The following is a 19497-nucleotide window of genomic DNA, read 5'->3' as shown; positions in this document are numbered from 1 at the left end:
GGCAGGCATGAGGCTTCCCTCCGACTCCGACTGCTTCCCGGCGGCTTCCAGGCCCAGCCATGCCAGGCCTTGGGGGGAAATCATGGCCTGTGCACGGAGAGCAATGCTGAGAGGCCCTCTAACCACTGAGGGTTCAGTCCTTCTGAACAAGGGAAAGCGAAAGCGAAAGCGAAAGCGTCCACTTGGGTATAAAACCTGTTGCACCAGGAGCAGAAGCCAGACCCACCCTGGCTAGCAATGGCTTCGGTAAGTCCTCAGAACTTTCTAGAACCAGCTCTACAGGGGAGGGCAGCTCCCTGTTCTAAATGAAGGCCTGGGCTGTGTTCCTGCTGGGAACAGCGCTGCCTCTAAGGCTGCCATGGAGACCGGAATGTTGTTTGAGTCTCTTTTGCTGCAGGACTGGGAGGTCTTGGGGCAGAGGGAGCCCCCGCTCTGGGTCTGGCACTGTATGGAGTTGGGGGGTCATGTGGGAGGATGTGTGGTGTCTGGGCTGTGCCCTCCTGAGCTGGGGAACGAGGTGGAGTGTGGGCTGATGGGGGACCCGGGACTTGGGGAGCAGTGGATCCCGGGATGTGGGACTCAGCTGCTACTGGTGTTTGGTGCCTCCTCAGCCCCTCTGTTCTGGCCCACCTTCCTCCCAGGCATGTGTCTGCCTGATGGGGTGCATTCGGTTCTCAGCGTCCAACGCGGACAGCTGCCCCCATTAGCCCTGGAGTCCAGACTCACACAGGATCCAGGAGGGGCCAGCCTGGTGCGAGGTGGGCAGCAGAAAGCAGCCAGCTGGACGGAGCTCTTACAGGAAGTGAGGCGATTCCGGGAAGGCGCCTGCATATTCCAGAGCTCAGTCCACCTGCTTCACTGCTCCTGGGAACCGCTGCCTGCCCAGACCAGGCCCCAGCTCACTGCCCTGCTCCTGGGACAGTGCCCAGGCCTCCCCTTAAGTCACCATTTCATTTCGGAGTGAGAAATGCCCTTGTTCTCCCCCAGATGGACACCACCTCTGGGCCTGCCTGGCCTGAGCCCTGGCCCCGGGCCCTCCAGCCCTCCTGCTCCCATAGTTCCTTGCCTCCTGTTCCAAACCAGGCCCCTCTCAGGACCTAGGAGATGCAGGGAGGGAGGGCGGAGCACACAGGATCCCCCTGATGGAGCTCAAAGCCCAGTGGGGGTGAGACAGGCACAGGGTCCGCAGCAGAGCAAGATCCCGTGGGGAGAGGTGGCGGTCCCGGGGGCTGGGGACCCTGAGCGTGGCAGCAGAGCCAGGCTGGGCCATCAGGGCAGCTCCTCAGAGGAGGTGTCTGTCTGGGGGGAGTAGAGGAGGGGTGGGCGTGGGGCAGGGGCTGGGGGCATAGAGAAGGTGGGGTGCAGAGGAGCAGAGGCCAGAGGGAGCTGTGGGGAGGGGAAGGCAAGGCCTTCAGCCAGCCCAGGGTGGGGGGGGGGGGGGTGGCGAGGACAGCAGGGGCCAGGAGGGTGGCGAAGGGTCAGGAGGGGCTGTGGCTGCCCAGGGGCATGCCTGTGCCTTGAGGCCAGAGGAGGGTCATGGACAGATGGGACATTTGGGAAGGACACCGGGTGTTCTGGGGGACTGGCTGTGGAGGTGAAGGGACAAAAGGCAGGGAATCTTGTCAGGTAACTGTGGGGTCACAAAATAGGCACCTGGGGCCTGAGCTGAGTCAAGGGCGGGAGATGGACGAGGAGGTGAATCAGGAGACGTGTTCGGGGTGAGTGTGGGCTGCTGGGTACCGGCATGGAATGGGCCAAAGGAGAGCTGAGCCCTGGCCTCAGGTTGGGCCGCCCGGGGTGAGGGCTGCAGGAGGTTTCTCATTCGCTGAGGTCAGACACAGAGACAAGAAAAGCTGAAAAATTCTCTGATCAGGTGCTGTGGTGCCCTGGGGGGGCACTGAGGAGAGGGAGGAGGTGGTGAGGCAGGGAGGGAGGGAGGAAAGGGACTGGAGGAGACGGGACAGAGAAGACCCAGGGCAGCCACCGCCAGCTGAGTGTCCCGGGCAAGTCCCTCTCCCTCTCTGATCCTCAGTTTCCCCAGCTGAGCAAGGGGTGCTGCTTCCTCCCCTGGGCTTGGAGGGTGGCAGTCATGGTGGGGAGAGTGCCAGCAGAGCCTGCTGCCTGAGTGTGTGAGCCCCTTCTGCCCCCTCCACCCCCCCAGCTCTGGAAGCTGGACAGCCCCACTAGGGCCTCCTCAACGCTCAGTCCCCTCACTAGGCTGTCAGTTCTGTCCCTCAGGTCGGCATGTCTGAGGGCGGGTGCACCGGGGCTGGAGGGGCAGAGTGTGAGGAGGAGCCTGTGGGGGCCATGCTCAGCCAGGGCAAGAGGCATGTGAGCACCTGCGGGCAGTGTGTGAGGCAGAAGCTCAGACTCACCTGCCCCATGTGGCTGGGGATGAGCCTGGGTCCCAGCCTCCACGAAGGGGCTTTGCACACAGCAATTGTGTCATCACCCTCCGGACAGGTGCACAATACACCCACATATGCTCATCGGCAACCTCATGTGTGTGCATGTACACGCACCACATACAACACACATGTGCACAAAGCACAGACACGCATGCATTACACTCTCTTTGGACAATTCTTCACTCTCCCAAAGCACAAGGTTATGTTTCCAGGCTTCCCTCCCTCGGGGCAACCAGATTCCAGGCTTCCAGTTCCCCAAGGGCACGCTCTGAAATCGCCAGAGGCTGAGGGCCTCACAGGGGCCAGAGTGCCCTCCACACGCTCACCAGGCGATGAACATCCGCGTGGACTCCCCTGCCCAGCTCCTCCCAGCCGGCCCTCTGCAGCTCCCTGAAATCTCTCCCCTTCCTGGCTCTTCTCTTGCAGTTTCCTGAAGAGCCCAAGCCTGGAGACCTGATTGAGATTTCCCGCATCGGCTACTCCCACTGGGCCCTCTATGTAGGCGATGGTTATGTGATCCACCTGGCTCCCCCAGGTAAGGGGATTGAAAATAGGATTTATCAAAGATTTATTAGCCTAATGCAGTGGTCGGCAAACTCATTAGTCAACAGAGCCAAATATCAACAGTACAACGACTGAAATTTCTTTTGAAAGACAAATTTTTTAAACTTAAACTTCTTCTGACGCCACTTCTTCAAAATAGACTCGCCCAGGCCGTGGTATTCTGTGGAAGAGCCACACTCAAGGGGCCCAAGAGCCGCATGTGGCTCGCGAGCTGCATTTGCCCAACACGAGCCTCATGAGAACAATTAAAGCCAAGAGCCACCCTGGAACCCTTGCTGGGTTCTCCCTGGGCAGTGCGTGGGCTCACTGTACATCCGTGTCCCTTGGGGGCATCTCAGTGGTCCCTCGGGTCCTGACTCAGCAGGGAAAGAGGTCCGTGGGCCCCAGGGAAGCCAGGCTGCACCCGCATTGGATGCTCTCCAGCTCGGGCCCGTTAGCTGGGCGAGCAGACAGATTTCTCTAAACCAGCAGCGTGTCTGGGTGTCCCGGTCACATGGAGGGACTGCCTCTCAGGCTGTGTCCTGTGCTCAGAGGATGTCACAGAACAGGGCGTCCTGAGAGGGCTTCCTGAACACCCTCCACGGAGCAGCTCTCCCAGGTCACACCTCACAGAGAGTCTCACACACACGCACACGAGCGCCTGGACCCTTGATGTAATGCAGGGAGAGCAGAAGCAGGATGACAGGCAGGCAGAGGAGAAGGCAGGGCCCAGACGTGTGTGTCGTCCATGAAAGGAAGGTGCTGGGAGGAGACCGCGGACTTGGAGGCACAGGGGCTGGTGCCCTGCAGAGCAGTGGCACCCACACCTCGGACAGCAAGCGTTTGCGTCCTCGCTAGACAGAAACTTCTCATGATCACAAGAATCTCCTTGTGACTGAGCAGGTTTCTATGCGCTGTCACCTACACTGACAGAGCTGAAAACTGTCAGCATTGATGGCAAATAGTAAGCGAAACCCCCTAATCCAGACGACACTTAGGAGGCTTGGAACAGGGAGCGTGAGTGTGAGCAGCGGGTCCTGCTTGTGTGTGAGTGTGCAGGTAGTGCTTCCTCCAGGGCGGTGCTAAGTGCAGCATCAGCCTCGAGACTCACACATAAAGGAGCCTGCTGGTTAGCGTGCTCTCTAGTTCCCTCCTCTTAGAGAGCAAATCCCGGGCTCCAGGCTCAATGGATTGGACACAACCAGCTGGAAGTGCTGTGTGGCTTCTCCAGGTGGCCAGAGCTGGGCCAGAAAAGGCCCATGATGCCTCAGGTCCAATATCGGTTGTTGAACGGACATGAGAGTGTTTACCATGAAGTTCAAAAGGAGAATAATGAGAGAATGTATGAAAATTGCACAGCAGAGTCTGAAACCCAGTGGGACCACAACTACTTTGATCTCTTTCTGAAACACACACGTGCAAAGATGAACAAATACAGTTTACTACCGTAAATTCATATAATGTCCATTCATGTAATGGAACACAGTGGCAGCCACTGACTATCACAACATTGATTAACATGAAAAGTATTCACAGCTCGTTAAGGAAAAGAGCACAATGATGGAATCCTCCAATCACATTGGTGAAGGGACAGACACCAGAGCTCAATAGTGTGACCCCCTGGCCCTTCCTCCCTGCCTTGTGACCTCTCCCCTCCCTGGCCTCCCCTGCAGTTGCTGATACTCTTGTGTCTGATTCCAGATGAGTACCCCGGGGCTGGCTCCTCCAGCCTCTTCTCTGTGCTGAGCAGCAGAGGTGTGGTGAAAAGGGAGCTCCTGAGTGATGTGGTGGGGGGCTGCCGCTATCGGGTCAACAACCACTTGGACCACGAGTACTCACCACTGCCCGTGAACAAGATTATCCGGTCTGCGGAGGAGATGGTTGGTAAGGAGTTGCCGTACAGTGTTCTGAACAGGAACTGTGAGCACTTTGTCACCGATCTGAGATACGGCAAGGCCCGCAGCCGGCAGGTAAGGCCCTCTCTTCAGGGGCTCCCTCTCCCTTCTGGAGGTCTACTTGGAGTGGGGGTGACAAGAATTACCTTGAATAAATCAAAAGGGAGCTCTCAGGGTCTTGTTGGCTGGGAGTCAGGATGTTTGAGAACTAATCTCACATCTGCTTTTAATCCACTCAGGGTCTTTGGACAGGGCACTTCCTCTCTGGCCTCAGTTTCCCCATGTGCAAGAGGAGGGGATGTTTGGGGGACCTCTAGGGCTCTGGGCTCCTCTATCCCTTTGGGATCCTTTGCCTCTAAGACCCACCCTAAAGGCAGCTCCTGATGCCCTGTGTGCTGTCAGGCAAAGTCTGGGTCAGCCCTGCACCATGACAGGTGTCCTAAGGCCCCAGAGAGCCTTCGGGCAAGAGATGCTCAGGTCTGTGGCCGGTGTAAGAGCTCAAGAACATGTTATGGAAGATCTGGGCAGAGCTTTAACCCATCCCCTTTGCCCTCTTCTGAGTTCCTTGTCACAAACACACAGTAAGGGGCAGAAGCGGGATTCAACCCCCAGTGGTCCCGGCTCTTTCTGCTGAACCACAGCACCTCCAGGGCTCACAGCCCCTGTGACTGGGTGCTGGGCAGCCTGGATGGAGGAGAATGAGGAGGAGTTTTGGGAGAGATATTAAGGATTTGATGCTCATGTGGGGAGTTGAGGTGACCAGTTAGACATCTGTGTGGACCTGCTCAGTAGCAGTGGACGTGTGAGTCTGGAGTTCAGGGCTGAGGTGGTGGTGGAGATAGAAGTTTCCAGGCTGCACTTGGGAACAGTACACAGAGCACAGTGATCCCTGAGGCCATGGTTTCCCATCGTCCCCCTCAGCTCTGCCACCACCTCCCTCTGCAGAGCTGGAGCCCAGGGAGAGCCCTGACCACAGAGCCATTCCCACTTTCACCCCCAGAGCTCTAGCCCCAGGAGCCCAGGCAGGAAGGCCCCTCCCCTACCACCTCCATCAGGACCAAGTGGCCCACCCAGGAGGCTCACACAGGATTCCATCCGTCCACCCTGCCAGTTGTCAGGACACATCCAGACAAGCCCAGCACTGACAAGTGGTCACACCTTCGGCTTCCCAGGGAAGGGTTGTTGGGACAAGGCCAGCATCTCCGAGAGGCCAGGCCTGGGGAAGGGCGGGAGCATGAGTGTGGCCTCCAGCCCCTTTGGCGGAGGGAGAACCTGCCTGGTCTTGCTGTGGACTGTGAACCTGGGCTGCTCTCTTTCAGGCAGAAAAGTTCAAGACCGGAGTAACTGCGGGCGCTGGAGCCTTAGCTGCGATTGGTGCCACCATTGCTTTAGCAAGCAACCGATCCCAACGCCAGTGACAGCCTGATGGGGCACAAAACCCCGAGTTAGAAGCCGCGGTAGAGAAGACCTCGCACAGTCCTGTCCCCCTGACCCGAGCTCTTGGGCAACCTGTCCTTCTGTCTCTCACTGTCCCTATCTTCCTGGCTGAAGGATGGACCAATTGTGCCAATACTGAAGAATTCATACGTAAACCTATGTCCTCTCCAAGGAGGAATTCTGCTGCCTCTGTGGCACCTAAACCAGAACAGAAGAACCAGGGCACCTGTGGGGGAAGCCAGCCTTTTCTGTCCGTGTGACTTTGGGAAAGCTCTGGACTCTCAGAGCCTCAGTCCCTTCCTCTCCGAGCTGGGGCCCGGGATCCACTCTAAGAAGATCAGAGAAGGTGGTGGGTGGAGGATCCCAGCCCCTGGCCGGCCTGGAGTAGGTGCTCAATGGACTGTCTACTTGTTCTCTGTAGTTGACCACTGTGGTCAGCAGACATCACTCATTTACTCTCATGGTGCAAAAAGAAACACACAATTACCTCCTGTGCAGTCCCACCTCTGGTCCTTGAATCCCCCGATGAGGCATAAACATCTCCCAGCATCTTTCCCGTACCTCCTACCTCCTTCAGTCAGCCCACCTTTTAGAAGTTGTGTTTTTCTTTCACACTTTTTTTTTTTCAGAGAGGAAGGGAGAAGGAGAGATAGAAACATCAGTGATGAGAGAGGATCATTGATCGACTGCCTCCTGCACCTCCCACACCAGGATTGAGCCGCAACCCGGGCATATGTGCCGATCGGGAATCAAACGGTGACCTCCTGTTCGACCCTCAACCACTGAGCCACCGGGCTTCTTTTTCTTTTTTAACTCAAAGGTGAAGTCCTCACCCATCAGTGACTCCCACATGGAATTAAATCATCCTCCTGAGCCCAACTTGCCATGGCTCAAGCTGCCCCTGGTTGAATATTGAAATGAGTGAAACTGCTGTGTGACACTGTAATGATGGACACATGTCATTCTAATGTGTCCAGATGCATAGAATGCACCACACCAAGAGTGACTCTTGGGCTAAACTAAAGTCTGTGGGTTGTAATGATGTGCCGATGTGGGTTCATCAGGTACAACAAAAATACAGGCTGGGGAGAGGGAAGTTGATAATGGGGGAGGCTCTGCTTGTGTGGGGTGAGGGGTCATATGGGAAATCTCTGTACCTTCCTCTCAATTTCTCTCTAAACCTAAAATTTCTCTAAAAATAAAATTCTTTTATGAAACTTAACCTCCTCAGAGTATCCCTCCGCTAGTACCTAGTGTGCCCTGGGTGCGGTCCCAAAAGGGGCGGGGCCCCATGCCCTCTACTTCCTCTCCAGGCCTCTGCCACCAGTGGCCCTACTGAATGGCCACTCTCCATGGTGGGCAGCACAGCCCCTAACACCCTGACTGGAGATCTGGGGGCGTCCCCTCCCCTGGGCTGTCCCTTCCCAGGCATGAGAAAGTGGGGGGGGGGGCCTCGATCCCCTCGGTGCACAGACACCAGGCTGGGACGAAGCTCGGTGCCATCAGGAGGTTGAAGAATAAAGAGAATGACTTGTACTTGCTGCCAAAGAGCGCCTTGCTCAGATCCCCAGGCTCAAATGTCAGCCTCCATGCGGGGGTTCCGGAAGGATCCATGCTGGCCTTGCGCCCAGGCTACCTCTGGGTCAGAGGGCACAGCTGCTCTGTGAGCCCAATAACCAGCGGGTGAGCGACGGGAGAAGGCTTCTCGCTTCTTGGTCTAAAGCACACCCATTAGCAGTGGGAGACGGGGAATCCGGGGACTGAGGTCTTATGGGAGATGTGAGCTTCCAGCTCTAATTCTAGGCGGTAAATCTCCTCTGGCACCAGACCCAGGCTCCCAGCAGCTCTGGAGGGACCCAGTTGGTGCCAGCTCCGTCCCCTCCCCTGGGTGCCCTGGGCCAGGGGTGCCAATCCGTGCAGTTTGACTCACCCTGAGTCCCCTCCAAGTGAAACTGCCTCTGCCTCCAGGGCCAGGTTCAAACCATATGACTGGCCCCATCAATCAGAACTGATTGGCTCAGTGTGCTTACCTGACCCAACAGCAGCCAATCAGGAGGCTGAGCTAGGATGCGGTGAGCTGAGCCAGATTCTCTCTTGGCAACTTGAACAGGGAACCCGAGAGCTGCGGGCCTGGAGGAGAGATGCTGCTGAGCTGACGCCGAAGGAAAAGCCGTGGAGTGAGGTGTTGGGGACCAGCAATGGTGGGGACATCACGACACTAATTCTTCTGGAGCCGAGAGGCCTGGAGAGCAGCAGCAGGAAAGGAGCCTCGGCCGCTGGGGATGGGAGTGTGAGCGGTGCCCACTCGTGCGCTGTCTGACCCAGGGCCTGGCATGGTGGGCACTCCGTGTCATTGGCTGCATGATGTTCCCTGCTCGGTCTGGCAGCCGCTCCTCTTCCTTAGCAGTGAGCTCGTGGAGAGACGGACTGCTGGCCTTTATTCCAGGCGATACTGGGGTTCACTTCCAGCCCACACACCGTCCCAGGGAAGCGCCCCTTTCTGTGTGCTCGGTGCTCTGGGGGCACATGAGGAGGACACAGCGCACAGCTGGCTGCCGCGGCCCGGGAGGAGCGTGGGCCTCCCACCTGGCAGACCCGTTTGGACCCGGGGGCCTCCGCTTGCCGACCTGTGACTTGCCCGTGTGACTGGAGCCCTAAGTTCAGCTGCACCCTCTGTAGAGCAGATGAGAACCCCACCGCCCGGTCGTGCAGGGGTAGGATGGACAGCAGAGGGGAGGTATGGAGGGAGGGGGGGCCTGACGGGGGCTGGGCCAACCTCCCATCCCTCCCAGAGCATCGTGGCATTCAAGTAAATGCCTGAAGCTTGGGAACCACCCGCAGCAGGGAACTGGCCAAATAAAACCGATGCCTGCGTTTCATGGCTGACGGTGCCACCGTTACCAGCAGCTGTCCAGCAGGTGTGTTCCTACACCTGTGAATTTTAAAGCCAAACGCAGGCTTTACAAATTTAGGCTTATTGAGGAATAACTTACTGTTTTATTTTTTTGTTAATCCTCATCTGAGGATATTTTTTCCATTGATTTTTAGAGAAGGAGGGGGAGAGAGTGAAACATCGATGTGAGATGTTTCTCTCTCTCGCCCTCTCTGTGTACAGGACGATGCTCCAACCAACTGAGCCACACTGGCCAGGGTCAAATGCCCTTTTAAAAAGGGAATAAGAACTGGTGAACTAATGTGTACACACACACACACACACACACACACAGCCAGTGAATATAGAAGCTGCTCATTGGATGAACTGGCTGTTCAGAGACTGACGTTATACCAACAGGCTTTCTGTGAGCCCAGCATGGGAGTGGGGAGATGGCCCCTCCCTGAGAGTTCCCGGGCCCATCACTCTGCCTTCTCGCTTCAGCTTTCCCAGAAGTCTGGGTGAGGCGGGAGGCTGCTGTCCTGTTAGGGACAAACCCGAGGATTTAGAGCTGGGAGAGTGTGGCCACCACCTGACCCAGGCCTTCAATCTGTATTGAAGAGACCCCTGAGAAGAGAAGGGACTTGCCTGAGGCCACACGGTGGGTGGGGCTCTGGGTTTGCAGGTCAGGCCTGGCTTGCTCAGCAGCTTCCTTTCCTGCTATTGAAAAAATGTCCCCCCGGCCTGCTGAGGTCCCCACCCCGCTCTGGCGGGCTAGCACCTGGTGTCCTTGTCCTGTACCACTCTGCCCATCCTGCATCCTTCAGGGACATCTGCGCTCACATGGGCCTTTAGGAGAATTCACATCCTTTGCTTTAGAATCGAGGAAGCCAGAGTCAGGGGCATCTGTGACTTCTCCGAGGCCGCCCAGGCAGGGGTCGGCCGTGTTTGAGTTTGAAGCCAGGCATGGGGGCCGGCCTTTCCACAGCCCATCCTCCCTGATGGTGCCAGGGCAGTGGGGCTGCCTGCTTGCCCGCTCTCAGCCCCGACCATGGCCCTCTTTCCTCTTCGGGAACCACAGGTGGAATCGCGGGACCGGGGGCGGACAGCTTCATATTAGTCTGGTCTGACAAGGCCATGGTGAAGAAGGAGAAGCTGTCCGTGGTGGCCGGCAAAGACAAGTACCATGTCAATAACAAGCATGTCCGGAAGTACTCCCCGTTGCCACCCAGCCAGATCGTGCGCGGGGCGGAGGAGCTGGTGGGGCGGGAGATGCCCTACAAGCTGACCAGCGCCAACTCTGAGAACTTCGTGAACGAGCTGCGATACGGAGTCCCCCTCTGGGACCAATGCGTCCTCAGCCTGTGTCCCTGTCCCCAGGAACCTGAGCATTCCCCCTGCTGCCAGTGGCTGGGCATCCGTGTGGGCTGCCAGGGCGGAGGCAGAGGCACGAACAAGACAAAACAGCAGGGACAGAATCCCTGCCCTCGAGGGAGTGACAGTCGGGGTAGGGATGAGAGTGGGGAGATGAGCCAGTCGCTGTGCAGACCAGTGAGGTTAGGGGCTGATGTCGCAGCCAGGACACTCACCCTGGCCCCTCCCATAGATCCAGAGAAGGGTTGTTTTAAGCCCACTTTACAGATGGGGAAACTGAGGCTCACGGTGCTTTACCAGCTTACCCAAACCCATCCAACCACTAGGCATTGAGGCTCCAGCACCTGACAGCCATGTGCAGAGGTGGGATTTGAACCCCGGTGCCTGATCCAGGAGGGCATCATAGAAGAGGCGACGCCTGAGCTGAATCTGATTTAAATCTTTTGAGTAAATTGAAGCTGGAAAATGACCTGGAGATGACCAGGGAGCAGGGTGACAAGGACTACAGGCCGAGGGAGGAGGAAAAGTGGGAGCCAGGAGGGGAAGAGCCAGACACAGGTTTCTGCGATGGGCTGGGGGTACACCGTTTGGGCTCTGGCCCACGTGGTCTCTGTCTCTCCACTCGACACCGCAGCTTTGTCGCAGAAACACAGTCATGGACAATCCCAAATGGCGTGGGTAAGGCCATTCCTAAAGAAGTGCTTTATGAAAACAGTGGTGGGTGTTAGAATCGCCGAAGGAGGAACACACGGGCCAAAAGGGGTAAAGAATTATGAGTTTATTAGTCACCTGGAGAACAGATGGGCTGAACCCCAAATGGGGCCAGCACCTAGAGATGAAGGGTCAGGGTTTTAAAGGATTCCAGGCGGGCTTTTTCTGGACGGAGAATTCTCAAGGCGGGGAATGAAGGGAAGGATAATGGTCTTAGCAACTGGAATGTGGCCTAAGCAAGAGGAATGTGGTCTTAGCAAGTGGAATGTGGTCTTAGCAAGTGGAATGTGGTCTAAGCAAGAGGAATGTGGTCTTAGCAAGTGGAATATGGTCTTAGGAAGAGGAACGTGGTCTTAGCAAGTGGAATGTGGTCTTAGCAAGTGGAATGTGGTCTTAGCAAGTGGAATGTAGTGTTAGCAAGGGGAATGTGGTCTTAGCAAGGGGAATGTGGTCTTAGCAAGTGGAATGTGGTCTTAGGAAGTGGACTGTGGTCTTAGCAAGTGGAATTTGGTCTAAGCAAGGGGAATCTGGTCATAGGAAGTGGAATGTGGTCTAAGCAAGGGGAATGTGGTCTAAGCAAGGGGAATGTGGTCTAAGCAAGGGGAATGTGGTGTAAGTAAGTGGAATGTGGTCTTAGCAAATGGAATAAGGTCTTAGGAAATGGAATGTGGTCTTAGGAAGTGGAATGTGGTCTTAGCAAGTGGAATGTGATCTTAGGAAGTGGAATGTGGTCTTAGCAAGTGGAATGTGATCTTAGGAAGTGGAATGTGGTCTTAGCCAGTGGAATGTGGTCTAAGCAAGGGGAATCTGGTCTTAGGAAGTGGAATGTAGTCTTACCAAGTGGAATGTGGTCTTAGCAAGGGGAATGTGCTTTAAGCAAGTGGAATGTGGTCTTAGGAAGTGGAATGTGGTCTTAGCTAGTGGAATGTGGTGTTAGGAACTGGAATGTGGTCTTAGGAAGTGGAATGTGGTCTTAGCTAGTGGAATGTGGTCTTAGCAAGTGGAATGTGGTCTTAGGAAGTGGAATGTGGTCTTAGGAAGTGGAATGTGGTCTAAGCAATGGGAATGTGGTCTTAGCAAGTGGAAAGTGGTCTAAGTAAGGGGAATATCGTCTTAGGAAGTGGAATGTCATCTTAGCAAGTGGATATTGGTCTAAGTAAGGGGAATCTGGTCGTAGGAAGTGGAATGTGGTCATAGGAACTGGAATGTGTTCTTAGCAAGTGGAATGTGGTTTAATCAAGGGGAATGTATTCTTAGGAAGTAGAATGTGGTCTTAGCAAGGGGAATGTGGTTTCAGCAAGTGGAATGCAGTCTTAGCAAGTAGAATATGGTCTTAGGAACTGGAATGTGGTCTTAGGAACTGGAATGTGGTCTTAGCAAGCGGAATGTGGTCTAAGCAAGGGGAATGTGGTCTTAGGAAGTGGAATGTGGTCTTAGCTAGTGGAATGTGGTCTTAGGAACTGGAATGTGGTCTTAGGAAGTGTAATGTGTTCTAAGCAATTAGAATGTGGACTTAGCAAGTGAAATGTGGTCTAATAAAGAGGAATGTGGTCTTAGCAAGTGGAATGTGGTCTTAGGACATGGAATGTGGTCTTAGGAGGTGGAATGTGGTCTTAGGAAGTGCAATGTGGTCTTAGGAGGTGGAATGTGGTCGTAGGAAGGGGAGTGTGGTCTAAGCAAGGGGAATGTGGTCTAAGCAAAGGGAATGTGGTCTTTGCAGTGGAACGTGGTCTTAGCAAGGGGAATGTGGTCTTGGCAAGTGGAATGTGGTCTTAGCAAGTGAATGTGGTCTTAGGAAGGGCAATGTGGTCTTAGGAGGCGGAATGTGCTCTTAGGAAGTGGATTGTGGTCTTAGGAGGTGGAATGTGGTCGTAGGAAGGGAAATGTGGTCTAAGCAAGGGGAATGTGGTCTAAGCAAAGGGAATGTAGTGTTAGCAAGGGGAATGTGTTCTTAGCAAGGGGAATGTGGTCTTAGGAAGTGGAATGTGGTCTAAGCAAGTAGAATGTGGTCTTAGGAAGTGGAATGTGGTCTAAGCAATGGAAATGTGGTCTTAGAAAGTGGAATGTGGTCTTAGCTAGTGGAATGTGGTCTAAGCAAGGGGAATCTCGTCTTAGGAAGTGGAATGTGGTCTAATAAAAAGGAATGTGGTCTTAGCAAGTGGAATGTGGTCTTAGGAAGTGGAATGTGGTCTAAGCAATGGGAATGTGGTCTTAGAAACTGGAATGTGGTCTTAGCCAGTAGAATATGGTCTTAGGAAGTGGAATGTGGTCTTAGCTAGTGGAATGTGGTCTTAGCTAGTGGAATGTGGTCTAAGCCATTAGAATGTGGACTTAGCAAGTGAAATGTGGTCTAATAAAGGGGAATGTGGTCTTAGCAAGTGGAATGTGGTCTAAGTAAGGGGAATCTGGTCTTAGGAAGTGGAATGTGATCTTAGGAAGTGGAATGTGGTCTTAGCTAGTGGATTGTGGTCTTAGGAACTGCATTGTGGTCTTAGGAAGTGGAATGTGGTCTTAGCAAGGGGAATGTGGTCTAAGCAAGGGGAATGTGGTCTTAGGAAGTGGAATGTGGTCTTCGCAAGTGGATATTGGTCTAAGTAAGGGGAATCTGGTCTTAGGAACTGGAATGTGGTCTTAGCAAGTGGAATGTGGTCTAATCAAGGGGAATGTGGTCTAATCAAGGGGAATGTATTCTTAGGAAGTGGAATGTGGTCTTAGCAAGGGGAATGTGGTCTAAGCAAGTGGATTGTGGTCTTAGTAAGTAGAATATGGTCTTAGGAAGTGGAATGTGGTCTTAGGAACTGGAATGTGGTCTTAGCAAGCAGAATGTGGTATAAGCAAGGGGAATGTGGTCTTAGGAAGTGGAATGTGGTCTAAGCAAGGGGAATGTCCATTGGTAAGTCACCTAAATGTCAGTGCCCAGGTGTGGGGGTACCGAATCAATCATATGATCAGACCTGGCAGTGGGCTCGCTTGGGCCCTTGTGCCACAGTTTGCTGACTCCTGGTCTCAGATAATTTGAATCTTAAGTGAAGTATGACTGTTTCTTCTGGGCATGTTGGGTCAAGACTGGTAGATTTCCTCATGGCCTGTGTGAGGCGAGACAGGAAGATTGCCGGATTTGCATGACTTTCCTGGGTGACCTCTGCTAATTTGTGATAGTCTACTGCTTGGTGGGCTGCGCTCCCAGTCCTTCTAGGCAGAGAACAGTGTGGTCTTGAGGCCTGCGACCTGCCTGCCCTTTCTGATAGGTTTACAGTGGGTCCCTGTCAGGGACAGCACCCACTCTGACTGGGAGGGCAGGGGCCTGCCAGCAGAGGGTATCTGCATGGCCCTGGGCATGAAGCCACATTTGGCACCAGCAATTTCCCGAAGGGGTCCTTTAGGCTAGTGCAGGAGTGGGGGCAGGAAGAGAGCGAAACCTGCTCAAAGCAGGTGTGAGATGGGGTGGTGGCGGTAGGATCCCCCGCATAGGTTGGTGGGCTCTGAGGCTGCTGACACAGAGGAGCCCTAGGCTCCGGGACCGGACGATGGTTGGCGAGATCAAAAATGGTGAGGGCGGAAGGGCATTTGAGATCCTCTGGGGGCGCAGAGTGAAGAAGGAAAATCTGTGAGGGAGAGCAGCTGTTCCAGAGAGAAGGATATGTCCTTGAGTGTAAAGAAGCCTGGATATACAGGTCCTCAGACCACTTGCCCTGCCTGCGGCAGAATTGTCAAGGTCAGTTAGAATTTGGAAATCAACACTGCCATTTTATTTAGGCCAGACTTCCTGCACAAATTCTAGGTCTGAAGGCTTTAAGTAGACAGCCCAGGGGTGTGGTGTGGGGAATGGTTGCCTGCGAACTCCCAATAGTGACAGGCAGTGGTTTAAGGTCTGCTTTCCATGAGGTTAAGGCCGAGAAAGGCATCCCCGTCTCCCCCTAACGTTTACCAGAAACGAACGGAGCCCTCGATCCGTGACAGGTGTCCGGTCAGGAGAGGGCGCGAGGGAACCTGGTTCCGGGAGGACTTGTCCCCACCAGCGCTGGAGTTCCGTGGGGCCATCGAACAGTATCAACCCGGAGCCTAGCTACAAACCCAAAGGACAGGACAGTCCGTCGAGGAGAATAGACTAAAGCCCCTGACCTTTGACTCTGTGCCCGGTGTTGATGCAGGAGGAGGCAAGGAAGGAGAGGTCCGCTATCCAGTCAGGAGCACGACCCAGTCTCTCTCTGACCTGTATTCCCTCTAACCCTTTCACTCCCACTGCAAACATCTAGGACTTGGTTTCAGTTCAAGCCTCTGCCAACTTATTCTTCCAGGATGTAGGTTTGCACCATGGAGCAGTGAGGGCTACACTGATTATAGATCAGCAGCCTCCTGTCACTACGGGGGGGGGGGGAGGAATGGGGGTGGCTTAAGCTGTCTTCACACTGTTCCTATAATCACGCATGCTGTCCTTATCCCTTACCATGCAGTGTCAGGAGCGCCTGGCCTCTGCCTCCACTCCCGCGGGCGCCTGGGAGCCTGGCTTCCATGCGTCCAGCTGGCAGACACCGGGCCCACCCGCACTGATGCTGACTGGCCCTTTTCAAATGTACGTTTCAGGGTCTCCTGAGCCCCCGTGTCCCCTCCTTTGTGCACCCTTTAAAACACCAGTCACTTCTGTGCCAGTCAGAGTGGAGCTGAGGGAAGTCGGCTTAGCGCTGACACGTGGGAGTGTGTCTGAGTCTGAATGAAGGGGGCAGTGCGGGCTTCTCCTTTCCCAGCCGCTCACGTGGCGCCAAGTCACCATCCTCCCCAGACACGTGCCACGAGGTCTGTCTGAGGACTTTTCTGTCGGCGGTGGAGGCCTAGGTGGCTTGTTAGGACACCAGGCGTCCTGGTCCCTGTCCATTGGTGTGGGGGCTTAGCGGGAGTTCTCCCCACTGTCCTCCTCAGCCTTCTCCTCTGCACAGGGGGCTCTAACACGGTTAGGAGTGGGGGCGGGGGGGCAGACTGAGACAACTGAGTGCCTGCGAGGTCCCGCCCAGTGTTGACGCCTGGAAAGCAGCCGTTCTCAGGGTCTTGGCCTGCTTCTGCCAGCACAGCCTGTGGGCCGGGGTGGCTCACAGGGCGGCGCTGCCGAGTGCACGACCCTCAGGGACCATCCTGGTGACTCCTCCGCCTCATCCCTATTTTCCCAGTATCCGCTTCCCTGTCCAGATCCTCCCGGTCAGTGCGGTGCGAGGTGTTCTCACTCCATAAGCCGCTGCCCAGTCACGACATGGCATCAGCAACTCCTCCGTCAGCGGCCACGCCGGGCCTGGGCCGGGCTCAGCTCCTGGGCCACCCAGAACCATCCCGGGCAGGGCTCAGCTCCTGGGCCACCCAGAACCATCCCGGGCCGGGCTCAGCTCCTGGGCCACCCAGAGCCATCCCGGCCCAGCCCTGGGTCGTGAGAGCTCACAGGGTGGTTCCCCAACTCTGAACTTGCTTCAGGCTCCCAGTGGCCAGCCCTAAACTAGACTGTCCGGGCACTGCCTGTGTCCTTCCCCCGGCCACCCTGCGGCTCTCTGAGCCTCTCAGGACCTACAGGGCCGCTGTCTCCCTCACGCCCACAGCTCCTTCCCCCTCGCTCCTTCCCCGCCTCCTCTTCGCTCTCCTGGGGGCCTGTTGCCCTGCAAACCCCTGCTGCTCTGTGGTTCCGTTGGAGGGGAACTGAGTGGCTCCTGAGTGCAGATTCTTGGTGGGTGTGTCCGTGGCCAGCTCCTGATGTGGAGTGTGACACCGTCTCTTGTGCTGCAGGTCAAAAGAGGGATCACGGCAGGCGCCATGGGCATTGCGAACCTGATCGAGTTCATGTGGAACGTAAGCAAGCAGAAATAGCGGTAAGGTCCAGGATTCATCCCAGCAATAGCCACTTAGTATGGAGAGGACTTGCTGTGCCAGAAGGACTGGGGTTGGGTTTATTGATTTCACTGTTTTATACTCATTTAGGCTAATGTTTTTAAAAATATGTCTTTATTGACTTTATATATATATATATATATATATATATATATATATATATATATATTTTTTTTTTTTTTTTTTTTTTTTAGAAAGAGAGATAGGGGCAGGGAATAGAGAGAAACATCGATGGGAGAAATTCATCAGTGGCTGCCTCCTGCATGCTTCCTACTGGAGATGGAGACTCCGGGAATAGAACCAGAGACCTCTTGCTTCATGGATCAACACTCAACCACTGAGCAACACCAGCCAGGCCACTGAGGCTGATTTCAATGGAGCTGTAAAAGCACAGGAAGATTTTATTTGGGGAAACACGGCCCAGCATGAATGCTATTAAAGACACAGTTGGGCTCTGTCATGGACTCAATGCTTGTGTCTCCCTCCGTCCCCCATTCACGCTGAAGCCCTAACCCCCAAAGGGATGGTATTTGGAGCTGGGCCTCTGGGAGGGCATTAGGTTCAGAGGAGGTCATGAGGTGGTGGCGAGGGTGCGGGTGGGCATGATGGGATCCGAGCCCTTACAAGCAGACAGGAGCTCTCTCCCATGTGAGGACACAGCGAGAAGGTCGCCATTGGCAAGGCAGGAAGAGGGTCCCTCCAGGAACTGCCTCTGCCAGCACCTTCGCCTTGAACGTGTCCGCTTCCAGGCCTGTGAGAAATAAGTGTCTGTGCCGAAGCCCCGCCGGTGGTGTGTTGCCATGGCAGCCCGAGCTCACGGACGGGGCTCTTCCCCGGAGCCTGAGGGGCGTCCTGGCCATTCTCTGCTTTCCTCGGGGCTCCTCTTGGAGGGCGAGGATGCGTGGGGCAGGGAGACACCCCTGTGAGGGCGGGAGCAGGACCCAGGGGCCTGCCAGGGCCGGGGCTCCGCTGCGGGAATTGTGCTGAGGATTCTGGGCCATGAATGTGACGCAGCCCCAGCGGCCGAGGCTCCTTTCCTGCTGCTGCTCTCCACGCCTCTCGGCTCCGGAAGAATTAGTGTCGTGATGTCCCCACCGTCGCTAGTCCCCGACACCCCACTCCATGGCTTTTCCTTCGGCGTCAGCTCAGCAGCATCTCTCCTCCAGGCCCGCAGCTCTTGGGTTCCTGTTCAAGTTCCCGAGAGAGAATCTGATTGGCTCAGCTCACCGCATCCTAGCTCAGCCTCCTGATTGGCTGCTGTTGGGTCAGGTGAGCACACTGAGCCAATCAGTTCTGACTGATGGGGCCAGTCACATGGTTTGAACCTGGCCCTGGAGGCAGAGGCAGTTTCACTTGGAGGGCACTGAGGGAGAGTCAAACTGCACGGATTGGCACCCCTGGTCCAGGGCAACCAGGGGAGGGGACGGAGCTGGCACCACCCTTGGGTCCCTCCAGAGCTGCTGGGAGCCTGGGTCTGGTGCCAGAGGAGATTTACCGCCAGAATTAGAGCCCGGAGCTCACATCTCCCATAAGACCTGAGTCCCCGGATTCCCCGTCTCCCACTGCTATTGGGTGAGCTTTAGACCAAGAAGCGAGAAGCCTTCTCCCGTCTATCACCCGCTGGTTATTGGGCTCACAGAGCAGCTGTGCCCTCTGACCCAGAGGTAGCCTGGGCGCAAGGCCAGCATGGATCCTTCTGGAACCCCCGCATGGAGGCTATTTGAGCCTGGGAATCTGAGCAAGGCGCGCTTTGGCAGCAAGTACAAGTCATTCTCTTTGTTCTTCAACCTTCTGATGGCACCGAGCTTCGTCCCAGCCTGGTGTCTGTGCACCGAGGGGATCGAGGGCAACCCCCCCCCCCCAACTTTCTCATGCCTGGGAAGGTACAGCACAGGGGAGGGGACGCCCCCAGATCTCCAGTCAGGGTGTTAGGGGCTGTGCTGCCCACCATGGAGAGTGGCCATTCAGTAGGGCCACTGGTGGCAGAGGCCTGGAGAGGAAGTAGAGGGCATGGGGCCCCGCCCCTTTTGGGACCACACCCAGGGCACACTAGGTACTAGCGGAGGGATACTCTGAGGAGGTTAAGTTTCATAAAAGACTTAATTTTATTTTTAGAGAAATTTTAGGTTTAGAGAGAAATTGAGAGGAAGGTACAGAGATTTCCCATATGCCCCCTGCCCCCCACTCACCCAGAGCCTCCCCCATTATCAACTCCCCTCTTCCCAGCCTGTATTTTTGTTGTATGTGATGAACCCACATCGGCACATCATTACAACCCACAGACCTTAGTGTAGCCCAAGAGTCACTCTTGGTGTGGTGCATTCTATGCATCTGGACACATTAGAATGACATGAGTCCATCATTACAGTGTCACACAGCAGTTTCACTGCCC

General features: G+C 55.4%; 1 protein-coding gene across 1 annotated transcript; it reads left to right on the top strand.

Moving 5' to 3' along the window:
- Positions 1-224: 224 nt before the first annotated feature.
- LOC308234219 (phospholipase A and acyltransferase 4-like) lies at positions 225-7504 on the top strand. Its single transcript, XM_080641651.1, has 4 exons — positions 225-246; positions 2835-2943; positions 4653-4921; positions 6166-7504. The coding sequence occupies exons 1-4, from the start codon at positions 238-240 to the stop codon at positions 6262-6264; spliced, it is 486 nt and encodes a 161-aa protein (XP_080497777.1). The 5' UTR covers positions 225-237; the 3' UTR covers positions 6265-7504.
- Positions 7505-19497: the final 11993 nt, after the last annotated feature.

Source organism: Plecotus auritus (genome assembly GCF_963455305.1).
Source record: "Plecotus auritus genome assembly, chromosome: 9".
Lineage (NCBI taxonomy): Eukaryota > Metazoa > Chordata > Mammalia > Chiroptera > Vespertilionidae > Plecotus > Plecotus auritus.
This window is presented reverse-complemented; position numbering and strand designations above follow the sequence as displayed.

What these genes read in the sequence shown, in the direction of transcription:
- LOC308234219 (XM_080641651.1), top strand. An exon ending in GATCCACCTGGCTCCCCCAG is followed by an intron (nt 2,944 to 4,652) that starts GTAAGGGGATTG and finishes GTCTGATTCCAG; the next exon opens with ATGAGTACCCCGGGGCTGGC. An exon ending in GCAAGGCCCGCAGCCGGCAG is followed by an intron (nt 4,922 to 6,165) that starts GTAAGGCCCTCT and finishes GCTCTCTTTCAG; the next exon opens with GCAGAAAAGTTCAAGACCGG.